Here is a 21,463-nt window from a genome sequence, read left to right as displayed (position 1 = left end):
CTCCTCAGGCTTTCTCCTTTTCTTTCTTTAATTCAAACCCCCTACCCCTGGATAGTTGTCCTACACTTAGGGTGAGTCTTCTTTCCTCTGTGAAAGCCCTCTTGAAACATCCCCACAGGCACATTGAGCTATGTGTTCTCCTGGTGATTCTAAATCCAATCAAGTTGACAGAGATGATTAATCACGACAGTGTCCAGTTATCAAGGGTTTAAACCTGAGCCATACCTTGAACTGGGTCTTGAACAAAAAGCTGGAAAAGGCATGAATGACTTCATGGGGGAGTGGGGGATGGGCATGGCATTTGCTAACAGCAGAGCGTGTTGTCTGTGCCCGTGGATTTCGACAATAAAGTTGGAAGGTTATGAGAAGCCTGGGTGGAACCAGAAAGGGGTCACTCCTGTGTTAGGGCTTAGGTTTAGCTCACAGGCAGGAGGAGCAGGTGGTGACAGTGACACTGGGGTACATGCTGAGTACCTCAGAGGAGCTTTTGATGGTAGAAAACAAAAACAGGGTCAGGTGAGGTGGCAGCAAGTGTTAGGGACTTTCTCACATTAGGGTTTTGTATGCCTGTGTTTCTCTCTCTCTCTCTCTCTCTCTCTCTCTCTCTCTCTCTCTCTCTCTGTTCTCAGCAACTGGAATAGATAAGATCAAATCGGAGAAAAGGCTCTGCTTCTGTTGAGTTTAGATGCGGTAGTAATGTTCTGAAGGCACTGAGAAGGCAGGACCCCAGCGGAGGAGGAGCAGACGGGCTCTGTCTTGGTAGCTTTGTGCCTGGAGGCTGGGGCTATTGGGAAAGGAACATGGTGGGGAAGGGGAGAAAGGGAGATCCTCAGAGATGCACTGCTTTGTGGCTGTGCTCAGCATAGACTGGAAAGCCAGGCAGAGAGGACTGAGGACAAGCAGGGAGATGAAGAGAAGGGTGGGATGGGACTTGGGAGAAAAAAGCAGATTCAGTCGCCTCAGGGGTTGAGATCAGATTTCTATCAGTGGTCATGATTCCTCCGTGGCTTCTCTTATGTGGCAGCTTTATTCTTCTGGTCATTCTAACCCAGGCTTTGATTTCATTCTTCCTAATCCACTCATCAGGAAGTGTCTTGGTCTCAAACATCATCAAACCCCAATGGATTCCCTCCTGCCTTTACCTCTCCACAGTGTGCTGCTACTGCCCACTCTCCGGTACCTGGGCAGTTGTCGATCTCCCAGCATGGGTTTCCTGTGTCCACCTCTGGCCCCAACATCTGAGCCATATTGGTGAAGGCCATTTGCACAGTCCCTTCTGCTCACAGTTCTTCAATGGCTTCCCTGTCCCTCGGAGAGAAGCTAAGACCTAGCAGCTCATAAGGCCCAGTGTGTCTGCCCTGTCAATGTCTGCTCTGCTCCTCTCCTTTGAGAACTTCTCAGGCATATTCTAAGGCTCCTCCCTGCTGGAGTCCAATGACCTTGGTGTGATCCCCTTCCCTGACAACAGCTTCCTTTTCTCTCATTGGTTTCCCAGTGCTCTCGGAATGCCACTCTCTCCTCCTTAGGCTAACCACTGTGCTAGTCACTCTTGTTAGAATGTTAAGTGCCTTGAAGGCAGGGAGTGGTATATGCTTTGTTTACTGTTATATCATAAACACTTAGCATAGCACGTTGGTGAGTGCGGGATTCCTGGCAAGATTAGCAGAGGCATATTTTATAATTATGGAAACCCAGTTCAAAGTTGCCTTTGAGAAACAATAAACGAAACAAAGCAAACAAACATGACCACCTCCCACCCCACTACACTCACATCCCACAACTTTTTCCAAGCCCAGGATCGAAGGTGATACATGGGAGTCTCGTGCAGCTGAAATTTCAGGCGCTGATCTGACTTTACTCAGTGTCAAATCAGCTTTAATCAAATGATTTCCTGCCAGAAAATAACACATGCCTACTACACTAGCTCTTAGAGGTAGAATAGGGAGGAACACTCTAAATCTAAGGCCAGTCAACTGTCAGGTTCATAGTAAGACCCTGTCTCATTAGAAAATGGCAGTTCTCTGAAGCAATTTTCCTGGGCTCAGTTTTAGATTTTCCGGTCTTATTTTACATAATACTCTGCTGATACACACAGGTGCAATGCACCCTCCCTCCCTCCATCTTTTATCCATCACCTGCCCATCCATCTATGCATTCTTTTCCCATGATTCACCTATCAGCTGTCCATCCTTCCATCACCCATTCATCCATTTAGCCATCTCTCTATTATCTGTCCATTCATCTGTCATCCATCTATCCATCCATTCATTCATGCTCTCTCCCCCCCCACCGACCTCCATCTCCATCTCATTCTTGAGTGTGCGCACAGACACAGACACACACAGATATAGCTACATACACATGTGCACATAGATGTCCATCCACATGAAAACCTACATGCATCAAGAGGAACAGGCATACCTATGCACGCATTTAGTTTAAAATACTTTATAGGCAGATAATTATAAGATAGAATTGCTCATAGAATATAAGATAGAATGCCTGAGTGAGTGTGTGGTCTACAGTGATGCCTAAGAGAGGGCAATTGGTTTGAAAGAAGCAGAGCTTTTACAATAGGAAATAACACTAGTGCTTTGGTGTGTGTGTGTGTGTGTGTGTGTGTGTGTGTGTGTGTGTGTGTGTTATGGTATAAATAGCTAATATTCTGAATGCGAAACAATCATCTAATTAGCAAATTTGTTTTCTGCTAATGTGATAGTTGTTCTTTGAAAGCATTTCATTTGGACCGGCTTGTACAAAGAAGCCAGGTTCTGAAGCTTGCTTTCCACGAACACCAGGAGGTAGGTCTCTGCCTTGGGTGACAAGCGGGGGCTTACTAAGGTGGGGCAACAATTAGGATTGGAACTAGAATCCAGAAAGGACAGAGAGCCACCTGATGATTCCCAGAGTGCTTCCTTTGTTTAGAATAGAAACCAAGGTCTGCTTTGCCTTGCTTTGTTTCAGATCTCCACTTTACACACCACGCATGGCTTCTATTAGATATTCCAACAGAGAAGGCAGACTGTTCAAACAAACCTAAGTGGGGAATTGGGACTGTAAAGGTTGTAAGAGAGAGGAATAGAATGTCTAATGTGCTCCACTGACTATAGCAGAAAGGAGAGATAATGAGCTAGCCACTCCAAGGCTTTTGAAAAGACTGCGTGTGTGCGTAAAACCTGCTTTGGAGAGACGAGAAAACCCCCTTTCCAACTGACAGTTGCATTGAAATAAAGGATTGGGTTTGGAGAGCTAAGTGGGGACACTCACTCTTCCTTTGTCAACTGTCCACCAAGGACTGGTGTGGTGTTTGTGGTCTGTGGTAGGCACAGTGCACCAAGGCTTTCTACTCAGGCTGGTCTGGGGCTTTGGGTTCAGGGAGCCCCTGGAAGAGAATGAAACTTGCTTTTTTTGTGGATAGGGCAGTTACTGGTTACCACCATCCCTGGAGTTGGGACATAGGTTACTCACATCACCCCTGGCTTGCTGCCCTGCGCTCCCTGAGTCTTTCCAGCACTCTGTTCTACATTTGGCTTTGTGGTCCCCACACTCACTTGCTCACTGCATTAACTATTTTTTTTCTGGTTACTGGAACCAAATACTTTACAGGCAGACACTTTCTTTTGGCCGACAGTTTGAGGGTGTATAACAAGTATGAACTTGTTCATAACAGGAAAGGCCTGGTGGGAGCAGCCTATGGCTGTGGTGGTAGAAATATATAGACTGCTTGCTCAGACCTTTGTAGACCAGGAAGCAGGGTGTGGCCAAAGTGATGACCCATCTTCTCCACTGAGGATCCACCTCCTTGGGGTTCACACCTTTGTATTAGTCAATTTGTGTGTGTGTGTGTGTGTGTGTGTGTGTGTGTGTGTGTGTGTGTGTCTGTCTGTCTGCCTGTCTGTCTGTCTGTGGTAAAAGACCACAATCAAGGCAACTTACAGAAAAGTTTATGCTGGTTCCTGGTTCTAGATGGTTAGAGTTTGTAACAGTAAAGATAACATGGCAACAGGCAGCAGGCACAGCCAATGTAAGAGCTCATATCTTAAACCATAAGCCTGAAGTGGTGGAGGCTTTTTAACCTCCAAGCTCATCCCTAGTGATGTCATTCCTCTAGCAAGGCTGCCCTACCTAACGGTCCCCAAATAGTGCCACCAAATGGGGAGCCAGTGTTCAATGCCTGAAACTGTGGGAGACATTCTACACTTGAACCACTGTAAACTTCTCAAAAGAGCTCCCGAAACTGGGGAGGAAGTGTTTAAAGACAGGAGCCTGAGGGGAGATGCTCCACACTGAAACGTAACAACGCAAACTCATAGGTTTATGGTTTGTATTCTCTCTATCTTCATCCTCAATACTTTCTGAATGCCTGCTGCGAGGTAGGCACCTGCTTGGTGCTGGTAACAGAATTGTGAGCATTTGATTTTACACTCAGGAATCTTGTTTTTGTGGGGGAACAGGAAACAGACAGTTGTATTTGTGATCACCATGCTGTTCTGTGGATATATCGTCTATAAAAAAAGCAGACATGATCATCATGTGAGGCTCCTACTTGAAGGAAGGTAGCACAGCTAACTAGGCAATGAAGATACTCTTTGAGGCAGAAGGTAGGAGGCGCATGGGCAAATGCCCTGATGTTAAGAGAGAACATATGACATCAGAGAAAGTACAAGGATAAAAGGTTGGAGCTCAAGGAAGGGACAGGAAAGTGGTAGAGCTATGGTAGCAACCTGTTCTGTGACACAGGCTGTTAAGTTTCTCATGGCAATAAGGAACTACTACAGGTAAGGAGCTGGAAGACACATTCATGTTGATGTAGAATCCCCACTGAAGTGCGTCCATTTAACTCTGCAGAGAAGAAGTCATAAACAAATGGAGCGTTTTCAGACTTGATGCTCAGGCACGTGATGGTAACAAGGGGGATGGAACCTAAATTACAGTTTACTGAATGGACTCTATAAGCAACTTTGGACCCTTGTAGCAAGATGGAAGAGGGACGGAGTGGTGGTGATGGTTTGCTTTAATTATCAGTCGGGCACGACTTAGAAACAACTGGGAAGGCAGTCTCGGTGGGAGATTGTTGATGTTGGTTGGTCTGTGGGTATGTCTGTGGGGGACTGTCTTAATGAAATTAGTTGATGTGGGAAAACCCAGCCAGCCCACTCTTGAGGGCACCATTCCCTAGCAAGGGGTCCTGAACTATGTAAGAGGGGAGAAATAGAGTTGAGTGCAGGCAGGCAGTAGGCAGGCAGGCAGGCAGGCACACATGCAGGCAGGCAGGCAGGCAGGCAGGCAGGCAGGCAGTAGGCAGGCAGGCAGGCAGGCAGGCAGGCAGGCAAGCAGAACATCCATTTCTTTCTGCTTTCAGTCATGGGTGTGCTTTGACTTTCCTTGACTTCCTTACAGTGATGGACTGTAAGTTGGAGGTGTAACCCTTTCTTCCACTAGTCACTTTTTGCCAGAGTATATTATCACAGCAATGGCAGTGAAACTAGGACAGGTTGAGGTTTTTCTGGAGCCACAGCAAGTGCAGCAGAAAGACAAGGCTGCCTGAGAACCTCTTGAGATCTGAGGTGCAGAGTGGGTCAGTCCCCATGATGCAATAGAACACTGATATGAATGAAAAGTAACTCTGTGAATCAGACCCCCCCCCCAATCTTCACATTGTTTTCCTCCCTCAAATCATGGTGTACCATGAGTGCTTCATTGCAATATACCAGTTAGTTCTATTTTTAGCATGATAAATTCATACATAAAAAAATCAAGTTGTTAAGCAGAATTCAAGAACTCATGGTTTTCCAGCTAGAAATCTTACCAAACACTCACGCATTCAGGTGATTTCTTTCATTTGACATTGAAGGTACCAGATAGCCTGGTAGCTGATCGCTTAAACTTTGTATTTGGAGCTGAAGTGGAGCAGAGAGCTATAAATAGATGTAAAGCAATTGGGAGATCATGCTCAGGATGCTTCTAAGGGCCAGGAAAGCAAACATGTCAATCAACAGCCTTTTGAGGAAGTTCATCTGCAAGCCCAGTTTCTTGACCACGCTTGTGAAGTCACCTTCAACCCAATTAAGTGTTCATTTATCATCTTCCTACCATCCACACAGAGAAGTGATTAATTATTTTGGCATTCACAGTAATGCCATTAATGGAGAAGCATTCATTAACTGGACATGGTGGCTGTTGTATATGAGTGCTACAGTGATTTAACAAGTGACTTACTAGGATTTGATGAGTTCAGATCGCTTGAATGGAGGATTAAACGATATATAATTCTGACTGATTATAAGAGAGTGATTAAACAGACATTGAAAAATAGATTACATACACAAAGAATTTCAATTGTACATTTTGTGTGAGCCAAAAAAATTTCAAAGGAAAATACAAATTGATTTCCATGTTCTCCTAATGAGTTCTTAGGACTGGCATTTTAAAAAGATGTTCAATTCCGATGTGTTTTTCATGTACAATGAGAAATGGTGATTATTCACATGCTTAAATGGAGATGATTTAATGCCAGAGACAGGGACATAGATTTGATAAGCTTCATTGTAAATTTTGCTTCAAGTAAGGATTTTATAATTTAGTTATAACATTTTATGATTTTATAACATTATGACTTTTAGTTTATCTTTCTTATATAGAGTGTTTGCTATCCTTCATAAAAACTTCTTAATACTATGCTATCCTATAAGTTGTAGTTATGCTTTGTTTATTCATATAAACACTTAAAGGGAATTATTCTACCTAACTCTAGGTTAATGGACCACCAGTAAGTTTATTAGGGCTACTTATAGGGAAATGGATGATGATGATTCAAAGGCAGCTGCATCATTAAAAACTTACCTTCAGAATGGCCAATGACTTCTGAAGTCTGCATCCCTGGAAGACTTCATGTCTTACAGTCTTATAGGTAGCTTGGCCAGTTCCTCTCCTGAGCATTTCCTTTCTACTCATATAAGTCCAAGGAGTAGCTTTGTGATTCTTACAAGACTCAGGAACTTCCTGGAACTTGTGAGTTTTTTTTTTCCTGAGTCTTGATTATCCTCTCTCTAGGACAGACCACTTTAACTTTCAGAAAAGTGTTGCACAACATGAATATAAGTTATTCTTTTATTTGTACATTATCTTTAAATTCTAGATAGAAATTTAAAGGGTAAAAATAATTTTAAAAATCTCATTTCAAAGTTTTGACTGGAAGGACCTAGTTAAGGGAATATCTCAGTGGCTTTCTTGCTTGTGTCCTGCCACTGCTTTTTTCTAAGGTGAATATACTTTATTGGAGTCTTCTCCTCAGGACTCTTAAATTCATATGTCAAAACCCAATTTCTAACTGAATCATCAGAAAGCAAGGGCTTTGGGGGTGGTGATTAGGTTGTGAGGGTGGAGTCCTAATAAATGCAATTAACGTTTATATACATTTGTCACCCAGCAATGCCTTACCCTTTCTTCCATGAGAAGACGAGTGATGAGCCAAGAGATGGCTTTCACCACACACTAGCTTGCCTGGTGCCTAGAACTTTTCAGAGAGATCAGTTTCTCTTATTTCAAAGTTAACAGCCAATATTAGTTTCTCCAGGAGTCCGTGTATGACCACCTCATTTTATATGGATATTGTTTGTTCATGTTACTGTTGATGATGGTCATGATGATGATGGAGGTAATGATGACGGTGGTGTTATGATGGTAATGATAGCAGTGATGAGTCATAAAGCCCTTATCTATTTGTGATGAATTAAAATATTTGCTCATAATAAGACCTCCTGTCCAAACAACTATCCAGGAATAGGTACTGTTGTTATTTCTATTTCAGAAAGGAGTCTAAGGCACACATGCTATCTTAAGTTCTCTCTCTTCTTCCAGTAGAAGGTGAGCCACTCTGATAACCACTCAGTTTTGTATATAACAAAGAATAGAAAGAGAGAGTGGGATGGGATTAGCATTTTGTTCATATGAGGGTGTAGCTAATCAGATGGCTAATGTGGTAGAATGGTACAAGAGAGAGTATTTCAATTCAGAGACTGCTGCCCAATACCAGCCTTAGGAAAAGGAGTATTATAGTATGGTACTTTCCTGAAAATAAATTGAGCAAAAATACAGCATTTGCGGCTAGCACAAAGTTGCATTCTAACTTAGGAAGAACTCTCCATCCATACGTTTTTGTTGACTTTTAAAGCGTATTCTTAGACATTGCATTTTTAGTGTTCTCTGTAGGTTAGAGGATGGTGATTGAGTGGGATGGTGGTGTTGGTAACTTTGCAGTATATGGCAGCAGTATGTGTTGAGAATAAAACTGCATTCAGCTGTTAGCAAATTGACTGTATTTTTTTCCTAGAATGTCTTTACATTATCTATTTTTACCTTAAAGCAAAATGATAATATCCAATTACCATAGTCATTTGGTTAGGTGTGACCCATTTGGTGATTTAAGAAGAACAAGAAAGTTGAAATGTACTGTTGTGTCCCCTAAATCAGGAAGCATATGTGGCTAGATCAGCAGTTCTCAACCTGTGGCTATGACTCCTTTGGGGGTCAAATGACCCTTTTATGGTGTTCACAGATCAGATATAACAGTATTATATCTGTAGCATAAAAGTAGCAAAAGTACCATTATGAAGTAGCAATGAAAATAATTTTATAGTTGAGATCACCACACATGGGGAATTGTATTAAAGGATCACAGCATTAGAAAGGTTGAGAACCACTGGGCTAGATCTTACTCAGAAAATCAGATCTGTTCGGGCAAACTGTCCCCCTAAACAACTTCCATCTCTAAGCATCAAAATTCACAAATGTGCTCAGGGATGTAGTAGTTTGTAGTGTGCTTAGCTAGCACGCACAGAGTCCTGGGTTAGCTCCCTAGCACCCAATACAATGGATGTAGTGATGTGCACCTATAATACCAGCACACTGAAGGCAAAGGCAGCAGGACTGGAAGGTACAGCATCATCCTTGACTACCTAGTGTAGGCCAACAGTTACCTTGAACACAAAGCAAAACAAAGGCTACACACTGTTAAAAGCAGGCAAACAAACAATGACCACAAACCGTTTAGGTAGAAACTGACTAAAAATGTTGTACAGATAAAAAGGTGGCTGCCAGATTCTTTCCTGGCTGTGATACAATTGTGTAAGCACATGGGGTGAACCCCATAAACCCCATTTGTCTCAGTTTAAGGACCAGGTCTGATTTCAAAAAGAAGGTCATAAGGCACCAGCTCCAGAGATAGACCATAAAATCCAGAAAAAAAAGATCATAAAACCCACTCCCGAAGAACAGCCTGGGAATAACCACAAGAATGGGAAATATCTTATCCTAGGATGGGTCATCTGTGCTGGGCAGTCCTGCCTCATCCTGTAATTAAACATTCATGACACAGGAATGCAGACCACTGACCACTTCCCACAAGCCAATCAGAAGCTGATCCCTGTGATATCCCCAGCACCCACCAATGACATTTTAGATGACCCAGCCCATTCTCTAAATATAGGAGAACTAACATTGTAGCCAATCAAAGTTATGCTAATGTTATAAAGTTATAACTTTGGTTCCTGCCAATCATATTAGAGATTACCTAATCCTTCTAGAGAGTTTCTCTGGTTCTCCATAAGAAGACCTGTGTGCCTTTGTCTGGGGTCGCCATTTTAAGGAGTGGTTGACCCCTGCATGCTGGTTGTTTCTGCAGAATAAACGTTCTTTGTCTGTCTGAGCCTGAGGTCTTCCTTCAGTGATTTTCGGACTCTTACAGGAGGATATTTTTGAAAGAGGTTATCTAGTACCTCCTGCCAGTTTACCTCCTGGTTTAGATTTCATTCTACATAAAATGGGACTGAAGAACAGCTGAATTCCTGTGGTCCAGGGGTATTAGAGGTAGTCTCGTTTTGTTATCCCTGAACTTGATCTTGCCTGGAGCTTATACCCAAAAGTAAACTCTTTGCTCCAGGCCCTAAACTGTCAAAAGATTGTATTTATTTATTTATTTTTTCTGGTTTTGTGGCCTCGTCTCCAAGTCTTGGGTCACGGATGCAGACAGAATCCTTTCTTACTTGTTAGGCTCTGTGCTAAGCCCAGCCTGCCTTCTTAATAGACTGACATGGTTATACCATTCCACCCTGTGTCTATGGAACAAGACATGGTCATCGTGAGCTGGCTCTCCCAGGATCCGAGTTCATACCAGAGCCCTAGGTCTGCAGCTGGAAGCTACTATTGAAAACCTCCATGTTTTGAGGCTTCCTGAGTTCAGAACAGTATTTATAGGTTTTAGGCTTGTGCCAAATGACTCCAAATCTTAACAGGCAAACTTGGCATGATCTATTTTGAGCACCCACAGCTCAAGAGTTTATGGTTGGAATTTTTATTTTCCAAGTACATCTCCCTTTAAGAGGAAGGAAAATGATCTTGAACCAAATGACTGGAGAGAGATGTGCAAATCCCCTTTGCTATTAATCCCAATGAGGTGTTAACTACAAAGTCCATTTAAGGCTCTTTAGCATTAGCCTTAGAGAAGGCAGTAAAATAAACAGCTAATGGCCTGAAGCCAGCCATTCCCTGCACTTTAATTGATGCTTGACCACTGCATTCTGAGGCTAATGGCTGGGCCCTCCTTCCCTTCTCATTTGCACCAAGGGGGGGCTGATGCAAGAGGCCCTCTAAAGATTGGAGAACACTTTCTTACAGTGTTAATGAGCACCCCTAGGCAGCAGCAAGAGCAGACTGTGTGCATTGTGTTGGGAGGATGGGGAAAAAGGAGAGGAAAAAATGGAGGTGGGGGATGGGGAAGCCCAAATTTTATTTGCCATCCTAGCTAGTACTTGAGGGTGTTAACAGATCCCTGGATAGCCTTTGACCTCACTAGGGAAATCATACAGCCATATACGGGATTGAAGGGAGCCAATCAGCATCTGTTTTCCTTCAAATCCTCCCCTTCCCCCATGTATCCAGGCACTAAAGAGCAAGTTGAGCTCAGCAGAGTACATGAGACCCACCCCTCAGTGAGACACCCACCCCACCCCCCAGACCATTGCTTCTTTCTACTATACAAAGTCCAAACCTCCTGTAGTTCTCTATGCTGCCTAAGAACTCTCACTGTGGGGCATGGTGACTCACACCTGCAGTTCGGGTACTCAAGAGCTGAGGCAGGAGGACTGCTGTGAATTCAAGGAGAGGCTGGGTAGTACATCAGAGGCTCTGTCTCAAAAACTCAAAGTGCAAAAACAAATTATCTAGCAGACCAAAATTCAAATCATCATTCCACTAAAAAAAATCATAAGAAAAAAGAAATAGAAATCTTGACTTTTCTCACCAATTCTGCAATTGAAAACATCTCACAGGGATTTCTTATTTAGCATGATTATGACCTGGTATTGTTGTGAACTCAGTTTACAGGTTGGTGTAATGGCACATGCCTTTAGTCCCAGCACATGGGAGGTAGAGGCAGGAGGATCTGAGTTTGAAGTCAGCCTTGTGTATGGTAAACTCCAAGACAGCCAGGATTACATAGAGACCCTGTCTTAATAAGCAAAGAAACAAAACACAAAACAAGTAAATAAACAACACAGTTTATTTAACAGATACTGCATTTCTGCTCTTGGTGTGGAGTTCCATTCTTTCTCTTTTCTCTTTTTTACAGTGTACTTCTTTGTTCTTGTACATTTGTTGCTGTTTGTGTTCGGATGGCTCTAAGTTTTTTGTCTTAGTTAGAATTTTACTGCTGTGAACAGACACCATGACCAAGGCAACTCTTGTAAGGACATTTCATTGGAACTGGATTACAGGTTCAGAGGTTCAGTCCATTATCATTGAGGCAGGAGCATAGCAGCATTCAAGTAGGCATGGTACAGGAGGATCTGAGAGTTCTACATCTTGTTCCAAAGGCAAACTTTGGAGAAGACTGACTTCCATGGAGCTAGGTTGAGGGTCCTAATGCCCATGGCCACAGTGGCACATTTTCTCCAACAAGGCCACACTTACTTTGTCAAGGCCACATATCCTGATAATGATATTCCCTGGGACAATCGTAGACAAATCATCACATTTATGTAAGCCCTTAGATTCCCAACTACCCATGCATGTGTCTGACCATCAGTTTTGACTGCCCCATTGGGGATCTCATCAGTACTTCAGGGATGAGAGATTGCCTAGGACCATGTGGCCAGCCTGGCATCCATGTACATGTGGGCAACTCTAATCAGACTCTAATAGTGTGTGTGTGTGTGTGTGTGTGTGTGTGTGTGTGTGTGTGTGTTTGATTATAAGAGAAGAGCACATGAGAGGTGCATGTGAGGGAGGACATTGGAGGAATTGGAGGGTTGGGGGAGGAATGGATATGATGAAAATGCATTGTACCATTTATGAAATTCTCAAATAATATAGTGAAAGATTACCTTTTTTTAATCAAATCTGCCTGTCTGTCTATCTATCTATCTATCTATCTATCTATCTATCTATCTATCTATCTATTGGTTTTTTTGAGGCAAAGTTTCTCTGTATACCCTTGGCTGTCCTGGAACTCACTCTGTAGATCAGGCTGGCCTCAAAATCACAGAGACCTGCCTGCCTCCGCCTCCCGAGTGCTGGGATTAAAGGCATGTGTCATCATGCTTGACTTAAAAAAATAAAATTTTAAAAGGAGAAAATATAAAAATTTGGTCAGATATATTTTCAGGCTGTTTATTCTTTGTGATTTCTTCATGTACAATAATGTATGAATATTCATATATTTAAAAATAAAAGCATTTCAAATTTACTATATTTAAAGGGGAAGTCCTGATGCACTTACTTGCTCCTCCTGTCTACCAGATATCTAAAGTATTTCTAGCAGGTGTGAGGTCTTCTTCCCCTCATGCCTTTGTCTGATCTACAGGAAAGACTTGGGTCAGCTTCCCTTTTCTTAACCTCCTCCTGTTTTTTCTTTCATGAACAATTATGTCCTATCTTTCTCTCTTGCTTTTCGTTTCTCTCAGGCTGCAGTAGAGGACCTTCTTAGATTCCAGTGTAGCTCAAGTTCCAGAGTGTTCAAAAAGACCCCAGAAAATCCTGTGTGGACAGAGGCCAGCTCCACAGCTCCTACCTATTTGCAAATTGTGTCTCACCCCTGGCTTTTAGGGTCTGGCTTTGGAGACAAGCCTCTCTGAGCCAGCCTACATTAGGAATTGCATTATATATCATCAGCGGAAGAACACAGCCCTCATCTCTAAGGAGAGGACAGGTAGTTTATTCTGGAGTGACCACGGATTAGGAACACAGACTCAAGTTACCCCAGGTATCATGTTCCAACATGGTAACAGTTTCATGAAATTTTTATAGCAACAGGACAAAGGATAGTATAAATCAAGGTGCATTTCAAACACATCAGTGGAAAGCACAGTGGGTAGGTTATGACAGAGCAAGGGAAATCTTTGCTAGAGATCATAGATCCTGTCTAATGACATTCACAGCCTTTGAGTTGTTGGAAGCTAGGGCTCTATTTATACATTTCCAAAGGATTTACCTAATGTAAGCTACAAAGATATTAGGTAAAAACACACAAGTGGACAATAAACAGCTATTTTGGAGTTAACAATAGCTCAGGGTGCAACATACCAATTCTTTACATCATTGAGGATCTAATAAGTCTTTCAGCCATGTAGGATTTTTAATGTAGATATGTCTCCCTCCACCCCACCTGGGTACTTTATTTCATAATATGTTGATTTCATATCACCAAAAAAGGAAAATTAGTGCCATGTGTTCTAAGTATGCTAAGAGTATCTGTCTGTGAAAGGGACATACTGGCTTCTATCAGCTCTCAAATGATCCCAATCCCAAAGAACCTCCTTATTTGGAGTGAATTTTGTTTTATTTCAGGTCCTTCCTGCTGCTTTTGTAAGGGCCCAGTTCCTGCCCTGGGTATGTGGAGTTTCTCAAGGGCTCTTTTGCTCTGACTTAGTTGTTGCTTGATGGAAACATTGGACAATACTGCTCTCACTCTGGGTTTTTGTAGGCATTTCCATGGTCAAAGGGAGGTGCCAAAGCTTAGTGAATTTACATTCCTACCTGGAAGGAGCAACTGGCCACTGTTCTCATCACCCATGCACAGGGCCTTGCACATGAGTGATTTATTCCAGTGACTCAGTTTAAGAGGCTACAGAACTTAATAGGCAGCCCCAGATATCAAGGTGCATGCAAAGTAGTTTGAGAAGACTATTTGTGCTTTGTGTGAGTATATGTGCGTGTGTTTGAGTCCATGTGTAAGCACACTTACATGACAATGTGTTCATGTATGTGCATTCATACGTGTGTATCTATTTGTACATACACATGTATGTAATGTGTGCATGTGCATGTATGTGTGGAGACTGGAGGTTGACATAGGTTGTCCTCCTCAATTGCTCTCATGATTTTTCATTTTATTTTATGTGTATAACTGTTTTGTGTGTATATGTCTATGTAATATGTGCATGTGGTGCCTATAGAGGGCACGGATGCTCTGAGACTAGATGCAGGTGGTTGTAAGCCTCCTTGTGAGTGTTGGGAATCAAACCTAGGTCTTCTGCAAGAGCGGCCATTGCTCTCAACCCCCATGCCATCTCCCCAATCCCAACTGCTCTTATTTTTTGAGACAATCTTTCACTGACTCTAGAATTCACTGCTTTGGCTAGACTGGCTGGCCAGCAAGCCCCGTGATCATCTCATATCTCCTCTCCATTGTGGGTTTACTGGCAGTCTCCATACCTGGCTTCTCTCCTGTCCCCTGCCTATTTAAAATGTGATCTGAACTTAGGTCTGTATGCTTGTACATCTAGCACTTTACTAACAGAGCTATCTCCCGTGGCCCCTCTCTCAGCCGCCAAATTGCAAAGTTTGTTTAAAGCAATGCCTCTAGTGCAAATTTAAAACAGAAGTGTTTTCTTTCCACACACACCAGGCAAATTCAGAAGTATGGGCAGCAGAGGAAGCTGTTTGCTTAAGAGATGATTTTTCAATAACTAAAGATGATACCATAGGCAGTGCAGTCCTCAGGTGCACCGAGCCTGGGGAGAGGTAGCTTGCTGGTTTGCAGCTCGTTCTTCCACTTAATTGGGGCAGGTAAAGCTTCATTAATAGTTTAGTAATGCCTGTAAGCCCCAATACTCATGGTCTGATTAAGCATGTACAGTGAGCACAGAGTTCCTACTGAGTTGCACTAAGAAGTTCAGACGTCTATAGTGAGCATGAGAGCAAACATCATGCCTGGATTCCAAAAACATGTAAATAAAATATACTCTGGGAGGCTCGCATGAACGCCTCTCATTCTAAATGATTGTCATGTCAATGACCTTATGACTTAGATTAGTTTTACTGTCAGATTCTTAACTGGAAGCAATGCCTGAATTTAGTCGAGGAATCTTCCTTCCTTCCTTCCTTCCTTCCTTCCTTCCTTCCTTCCTTCCTTCCTTCCTCCCTCCCTCCCTCCCTCCCTCCCTCCCTCCCCCTCCCTCCCTCCCTCCCTCCCTCCCTCCCTCCCTCCTTCTTTCCTTCCTTCTTGAGTACTTAGCTTTTTGGTTTTTTTTTTTTTTTTTTTTTTTTTTTTGTTATACAGAAACAGGGTTTCTTTGAGTGCCCCTGGCTGTCCTGGAACTCTGTAGAGGTGGCTTTAAATTTAGAGATCCACATGCCTCTGACTCCCAAGTGCTGGGATTAAAGGTACAAGTCACCACCACCTGGCTAATCTTTTTCTTTTTCTTTTTTTTTTTTTTTTTTTTTTCCCCCGGAGCTGGGGACCGAACCCAGGGCCTTGCGCTTCCTAGGTAAGCGCTCTACCACTGAGCTAAATCCCCAGCCCCTTCTTTTTCTTTTTTAATTATACATTTATGTGAGTGTTTGAGTAAGAGAATGTGCATATATGAGTGCAGGTACTCATGGGTCTGGAGGGGGCCTTAGATTCCTTGACACTGGAAATTCAGGCAGTGGGGAGCTGTGAAATATGGGTGCTGAGACATGAACTCAGATCCTCTCCAAAGAGCAGCAAGTGATCTTAACCACTGAGCCATCTCTTTAGCTCCCAGGAGTCTTTTTCAAAAAAACATGTCTGCCAGGATCCTAGTGCAAATCACAGATTCTTTGTCATGCATATTGGGGTCTGTAAATAACATAGTTTGGAGAATGTTCTGCAAGATTTTGAAGTTTCTTTCTTCATTTCTGAGAATTGGACCTATCCTATGAATGCTAGACAAGTCTTTTACCACAGAGCTATACTCTCTTTCTACATTGTATTTGAAATAAAGTCCTACTAAATTGCCCAGTCTGGCCTTGAAGTTGTGATCGTCCTACAGCCTTTTGAGTAACCAAGATTACAGCCTTGTACTACAAGATCTGGCTGAAGCTACTAGTGTCAACGTTAGTTAAGGAACCACTACTTTTGACTGAAAAGTTTAGGGTGACAGAAAGCAAGGGTGACTTGTCTTTGTTCTTTTAGTCCACTTGGCTGCCTCACTTGTAGAAGTGGATTCTGTCCATGCTCAGTGAGGAACCGGAAGCAAATTATATAGAAAGTTACACCTCATGTACTTTCAACTGCACTGGTCTAAATTATTGCTGGCTAAAGTGAATTTACTAGTTGAATGGAATTTTAAAATATAGTCTTTGGAAGAAAGCCTGTGCTGTACAATTGTAGAACACTATGTGGTCTGAATGCTTACTGAACAGATGATGCAGATTTTTAAAAGTTAAAAGTATTGAATGTGAGAATAAAGCAAAGACATGAAAATGTTTTAAATAATGAATGATACCATATTTTGTCTCAATTATTTTATGTGTAAAAATGTCACTTGGGATAAGATCTCAGTGTTTCTCAGTCACCCTTTGTCTACCTAGGGTAATCATAAGTGGATAATAGCCTAGTATTTTTGCATTCACTGTTCTTCAGAGTTTGACTAGATTATGGGCTGGTGTGATGGCTCAGTTGGTGAAGTGCTTGCTCTGTAAGCACATGACTTTGACTATGGAATCCATACAATAAAAATTGGGTGTGGTGATATGTGCTATCAATCCCAGAGGTGAGGAGGAGGGAACAGCTGGATTCCTGCGGCTTGCTGGTCAACCAGCTTTGCCTACATGGTGTGTTCCAGGCAATTGAGAGACATTGCCTTAAAATAATGGTTGACAGCATCTGAGGAACAACCCTGACGTTGTTATCAGCCTCCTCGTGGACATGCATACACATGACTGAACATAGCATGCACCTGTATATACCCCCCAAGTGGGCATAGTACATATTTCACAAGACATTCGGAACTCTTTTGTGGGCCCTGTCTTTGCTGCTTTGTCTCTATGTACCCATGTCGTAACCTGTTACCCATTCCTTCTACAAGGCTTGTTCTTTCCTACCATGAGGTCAGTAAAGGTGGTAAGAAGGAGCCATCTATGACTAAATAGTCAGGGACTGGAGTGTGTTGTAAAGTTGAGCATGGGTAGACCCAGCCAACTCAGAATGGGCTGGAGTATTGAGGAAAAGCCTCCAAGTGAGGTGAGATCGGAGCTGGATCCTAGTGGTTTTCAAAGTGGGAGAAGGAGGAACATTGGCAGCAAGGGAGAGTGCAATAGTGTTTGCAGAGTTAGGTCGAGCAGGATGTTTCTGTGTAGAGCAGAGGCTCCAGGGAACAAGTCATCCTTCCTTTCTTCCTCAAGCTTGTGTACAACGGAGGTTCAATAGGAAATGCTAAGAAGAAAGCCATCCACTCCTGATGGACTAAAACACCACTCTACACTAGAAACCGGTTTCTGGTTTACAATGAGACACCAAGTTGACACAATATCTTTGGAAAGGGACAGTCATCATCCTAATCCTGTAGGGCATCCGGGGAACTGGTATAATGTCAACGAGACTTGCTCGAATGTTCAGGAAATACAGGAGTGCAGCCCAGAAACTAATTCCTCACAGCTGTGAGGGATAGCTTAGTCCTGAGAGCCGAGGGCCTCATCAACATTCCTGACAACCCACTTGTGCCATTAGGGACTCTAAGAACTGTGGCACCTCATAACTCCTTTCATTCCCGTAATTCAAGGCCTGCTTCATGTTTTACTCTGTGACTGCCCTCCACTTAGCATTTAAAAGAATAGAAAGTGAACCCGGCGTGTCAAGAAACACTTTGAACAAATCTGTGGTAATGAGCCTTCGGAATAATACACTGCACCCCTGGGGTGCGCGGAAGTCTAAATTGGAAGGTTGCTAATTTCTCATCTATGTTCTTAAGTGACCATCATTAAGGAGAGGATGCTGGCTTCTGTACAGGCGAGGCAGACACAGTGCATTCTGTTTCTCACCCAGTTTCTTATTTGACTGTAGTGCATTTATGAGAAAAAGAAATGCAAGTCAGTGTGCATCCCTGTGCCTTGGGACAGTGAGGGGACCAGATTGTTAAGAGAGTTTGTGGACAACAGCCATGAAACCATTCTGCAACAATGTGTACAGGTGGCTCACCTGTCAAAGCCTACATGAACTTGTAGTACCTGAAGCATATTAGCGAATCTAAATTTTAAAATTCCATTACATGAAAATTATATTACACATGGCTGTGAAGTGAATAGAGGGCTTATACAGAAAAGAATTAACCTTTTCCTTGTTTTCTTTATATATATTTAATGATATATATATATATCCAGAAGCTCTCTTCGTGTGTGTGTGTGTGTGTGTGTGTGTGTGTGAGAGAGAGAGAGAGAGAGAGAGAGAGAGAGAGAGAGAGAGAGAGAGAGAGAGAGAGAGAAAGAGAGCACAGAAGAAAGTGTCAGAGCTCTTGGAGCTAGAGTAACAGGCAGATGTGAGTTACCCAATGTGACACCCACTAGGGTGGGCTGATACACGGAGGGACCTTCAGAAATTTCCAGAACTTTTGACTCTCTAGAAGACCAGGAGGAGGAAGCATTGAATAATACATTCATTTTCTCTGTGGGTGAAGATGAAGCACAGAGATGGACTGTCTGTTAGACAAAGTGTCTCTCACAGGACAAGAGCAGGGGCGAATCAAGATAATGACAGATGTGCCTGACGCTTCTCTTCTTTGTCTTTGGAAATTTCCCATGATGCTTGGAGGGAACTGTTGCACCTTACAGACCTGAGGTCTGAATGGACAGAAGCTGTGTTCCTTATTTATCCCTTCATATTATTATGTGATTCTGACCTTCAGCTGAATTCTATCTGGACAAAATTCTAGTCTTGCAGAAAGTATGTTAGACAAGCATTCTTACATTTCCTGATGTCCTGTTTTCTTTTAGGTTTTGTGAACGATTCTGTTGCTAAGTCCATTGTGGCTTTGCGTTTAACACTTGTGGTGAAGGCTAGCACCTGTGTGCCTGGGGACGGCCACTCGAATGACATAGAGTGTTCCGGAAAAGGAAAATGTGCCACGAAGCCATCAGAGGTAAGGGAACATCAAGTAGCTTCTAAATATATATTACTATAACTAAACAAATATGTATTTGTATATATATAACATGTAGTTGTGGGTTTCCATATGATTTTTAAAGTCACTGGAATAAGAAGTTCTATGCATGGAAAAATCTTCTTACATTAGTATGAAGGAGAGAGTTCTTTGCTAGAAGAGTCAAGAGAAATGGAAGAAAGCAAAGTTCTCCACAGTCATTTCTTTTCAAGTTTTGAAACTGGGCCAATTTCCTCCTCAGGGTAGTTACAGGAATGAGAAAATGACAAGAGAAGGTGTGGACAAGAGGCCCACCCAGTAGATTTCATCTGGCATGATAGACTCTATGGAGGACTTGCGTCCTGTTGCCCATTTTCTTTGGTATCTGTGGTCATATGACATTAGGTCTCTTGGGTATGAGGCATGGGCCTGCAGGTAGTTTTCTCTTCTGCCACCTTCTGTCCAGTTATTGACAGGAGTCCATCCATGGCAGTCACTGGGACCATTGTTCCTGAATCTAGGGCTTCCTCCAAACCTTCTTGGCAGATAGGCCATAGGCTTCATCTGAAGAGCCCAGCAAGGGTACAAATGTTATTAATCTGGGTGCCTGTTTCCTCCAGGGCACCCATTTCTCCCACCACTCCCCACTTCTGCTTTAGCATAGTCTTGCTTATTTTTCTCTTTATTTATACCCACACTTCTAGCAGTATAATAAGCAAACATGGGCTCCCTAAACACCACAAGACTCTTACTTGATTTAGACTGATTTTAAGAGAGGAGAAGCTAAATTTTCTTGGATGGTGTGAGCTTTGATGAGCGTAGGGAACTGACAAAAGGAAGAGGCTTCCAAATACTGCTTGTCACATGAAAAATATATGAGTTTACTGTTTCAGACATATTGCAACTGCTAAAATACACCACTCTCTTGTAAGATGTTTGCTGGAAGAGTTGGAATGTGGTAAGGAACTCAAGTGAAGGTGGGAATGGAAATTTCTGGTAAATCTTAGGAAACAGATATGAGGGTAAACCAGAACCAAAGCTGTCACCCCTTCTAATGAGAGGAGGAGAAGGACTGGAGTAACAGGAGGCAAGGCAAGACCAAGCAGCTTCTACAAAGCCAAGATGCTCCTCTATGGCTGCCCCATTGAGACCAGTCTGCTCCCTTTCCCGAGGGAGATCTGTTTAATCCATGCATTTTATGGGAGAATTGGAGAAAATCCTGATTGTTTCCTTATGAAGTGAGAGCTGGGCTGAGGACTGTGGAAAAGATGAGGGAGTGATGCAGAATCTACTTGGTGAAGTAGCCCCAGAAGAAAAGACGTGGTGGGAAGTGTCACGGCTTCCATGAGAGCCTACAGGGAAGATGCATACAGCTCCAATCCCTACTGTCCCCCCTGCACTGTGCTGAGGCCTGATTAGTTCCGAGAAAGGCAGTGTCAGTAAGAGACAACTATTTCAAATAAGCACTGCCACTCTGGAAATCTTAAAAAATATATTTTGTATTATTTTTTAAAATTACCCTACAAAGTAACCAATTTCCTTATGACATTCTCATACTACATCCTTTGTGGTTGATCTGCCCTTCCTGAACCCGTCTCCCATCTCCGCATCCCCTGCCTGCACTCCCCACCTCCCGCCAATATCCTTTCTTTTTAGTTTTGTAACAAGTGTGTTCTACCATCTGCCACCTCTTCCTCCCTTTCACAGCCCCCTTTCTGGTTTCCTGGCCTCTGTCCACACTCTAACACATAAACATGTATATGTAGAAATCAGAAGCTAGGGCCCACATGTGAGATTTTTGTCTTCCCGAGTCTAAACTACTTCACTTACTGTAACAGCTCCCAGTTGCCTTGACTTGCTGAAAGTCATTTTTCTTAAGAGTTGAATGTTTTCCATCATGTGCGTACTGACTGCAATCTCATTATTCATTCATCTGTTGATAGGCATCTAGGTTGATTCCATTTCCTGGGTTATTATGAATTAACTAGTAAACATGGCTGAACAAGTGTCTCTGTAGTAGGATATGGGGTCCTTTGAATATATACCCAGGAATGGAATAGCTGGGTCAGTGGCTGAGGAGGTGAGAGGCC

The 21,463-nt window shown here is 42.8% G+C and overlaps 1 protein-coding gene across 2 annotated transcripts in view; it reads left to right on the top strand.

Moving 5' to 3' along the window:
* Nucleotides 1–21,463, top strand: part of Dner (delta/notch-like EGF repeat containing) — a 302,538-nt gene that overhangs the window by 125,289 nt on the left and 155,786 nt on the right. For both annotated transcript variants that reach the window (XR_015628663.1, NM_001399331.1), the window contains 1 exon segment: nt 19,228–19,373. Coding sequence is in view for 1 of the 2 variants with exons in the window: in NM_001399331.1 (NP_001386260.1) it covers nt 19,228–19,373 (146 nt within the window). In the remaining variant the exon portion in view is untranslated.

The sequence above is a fragment of the Rattus norvegicus genome, chromosome 9, assembly GCF_021556685.1.
Source record: "Rattus norvegicus strain SHRSP/BbbUtx chromosome 9, alternate assembly SHRSP_T2T, whole genome shotgun sequence".
Lineage (NCBI taxonomy): Eukaryota > Metazoa > Chordata > Mammalia > Rodentia > Muridae > Rattus > Rattus norvegicus.
This window is presented reverse-complemented; position numbering and strand designations above follow the sequence as displayed.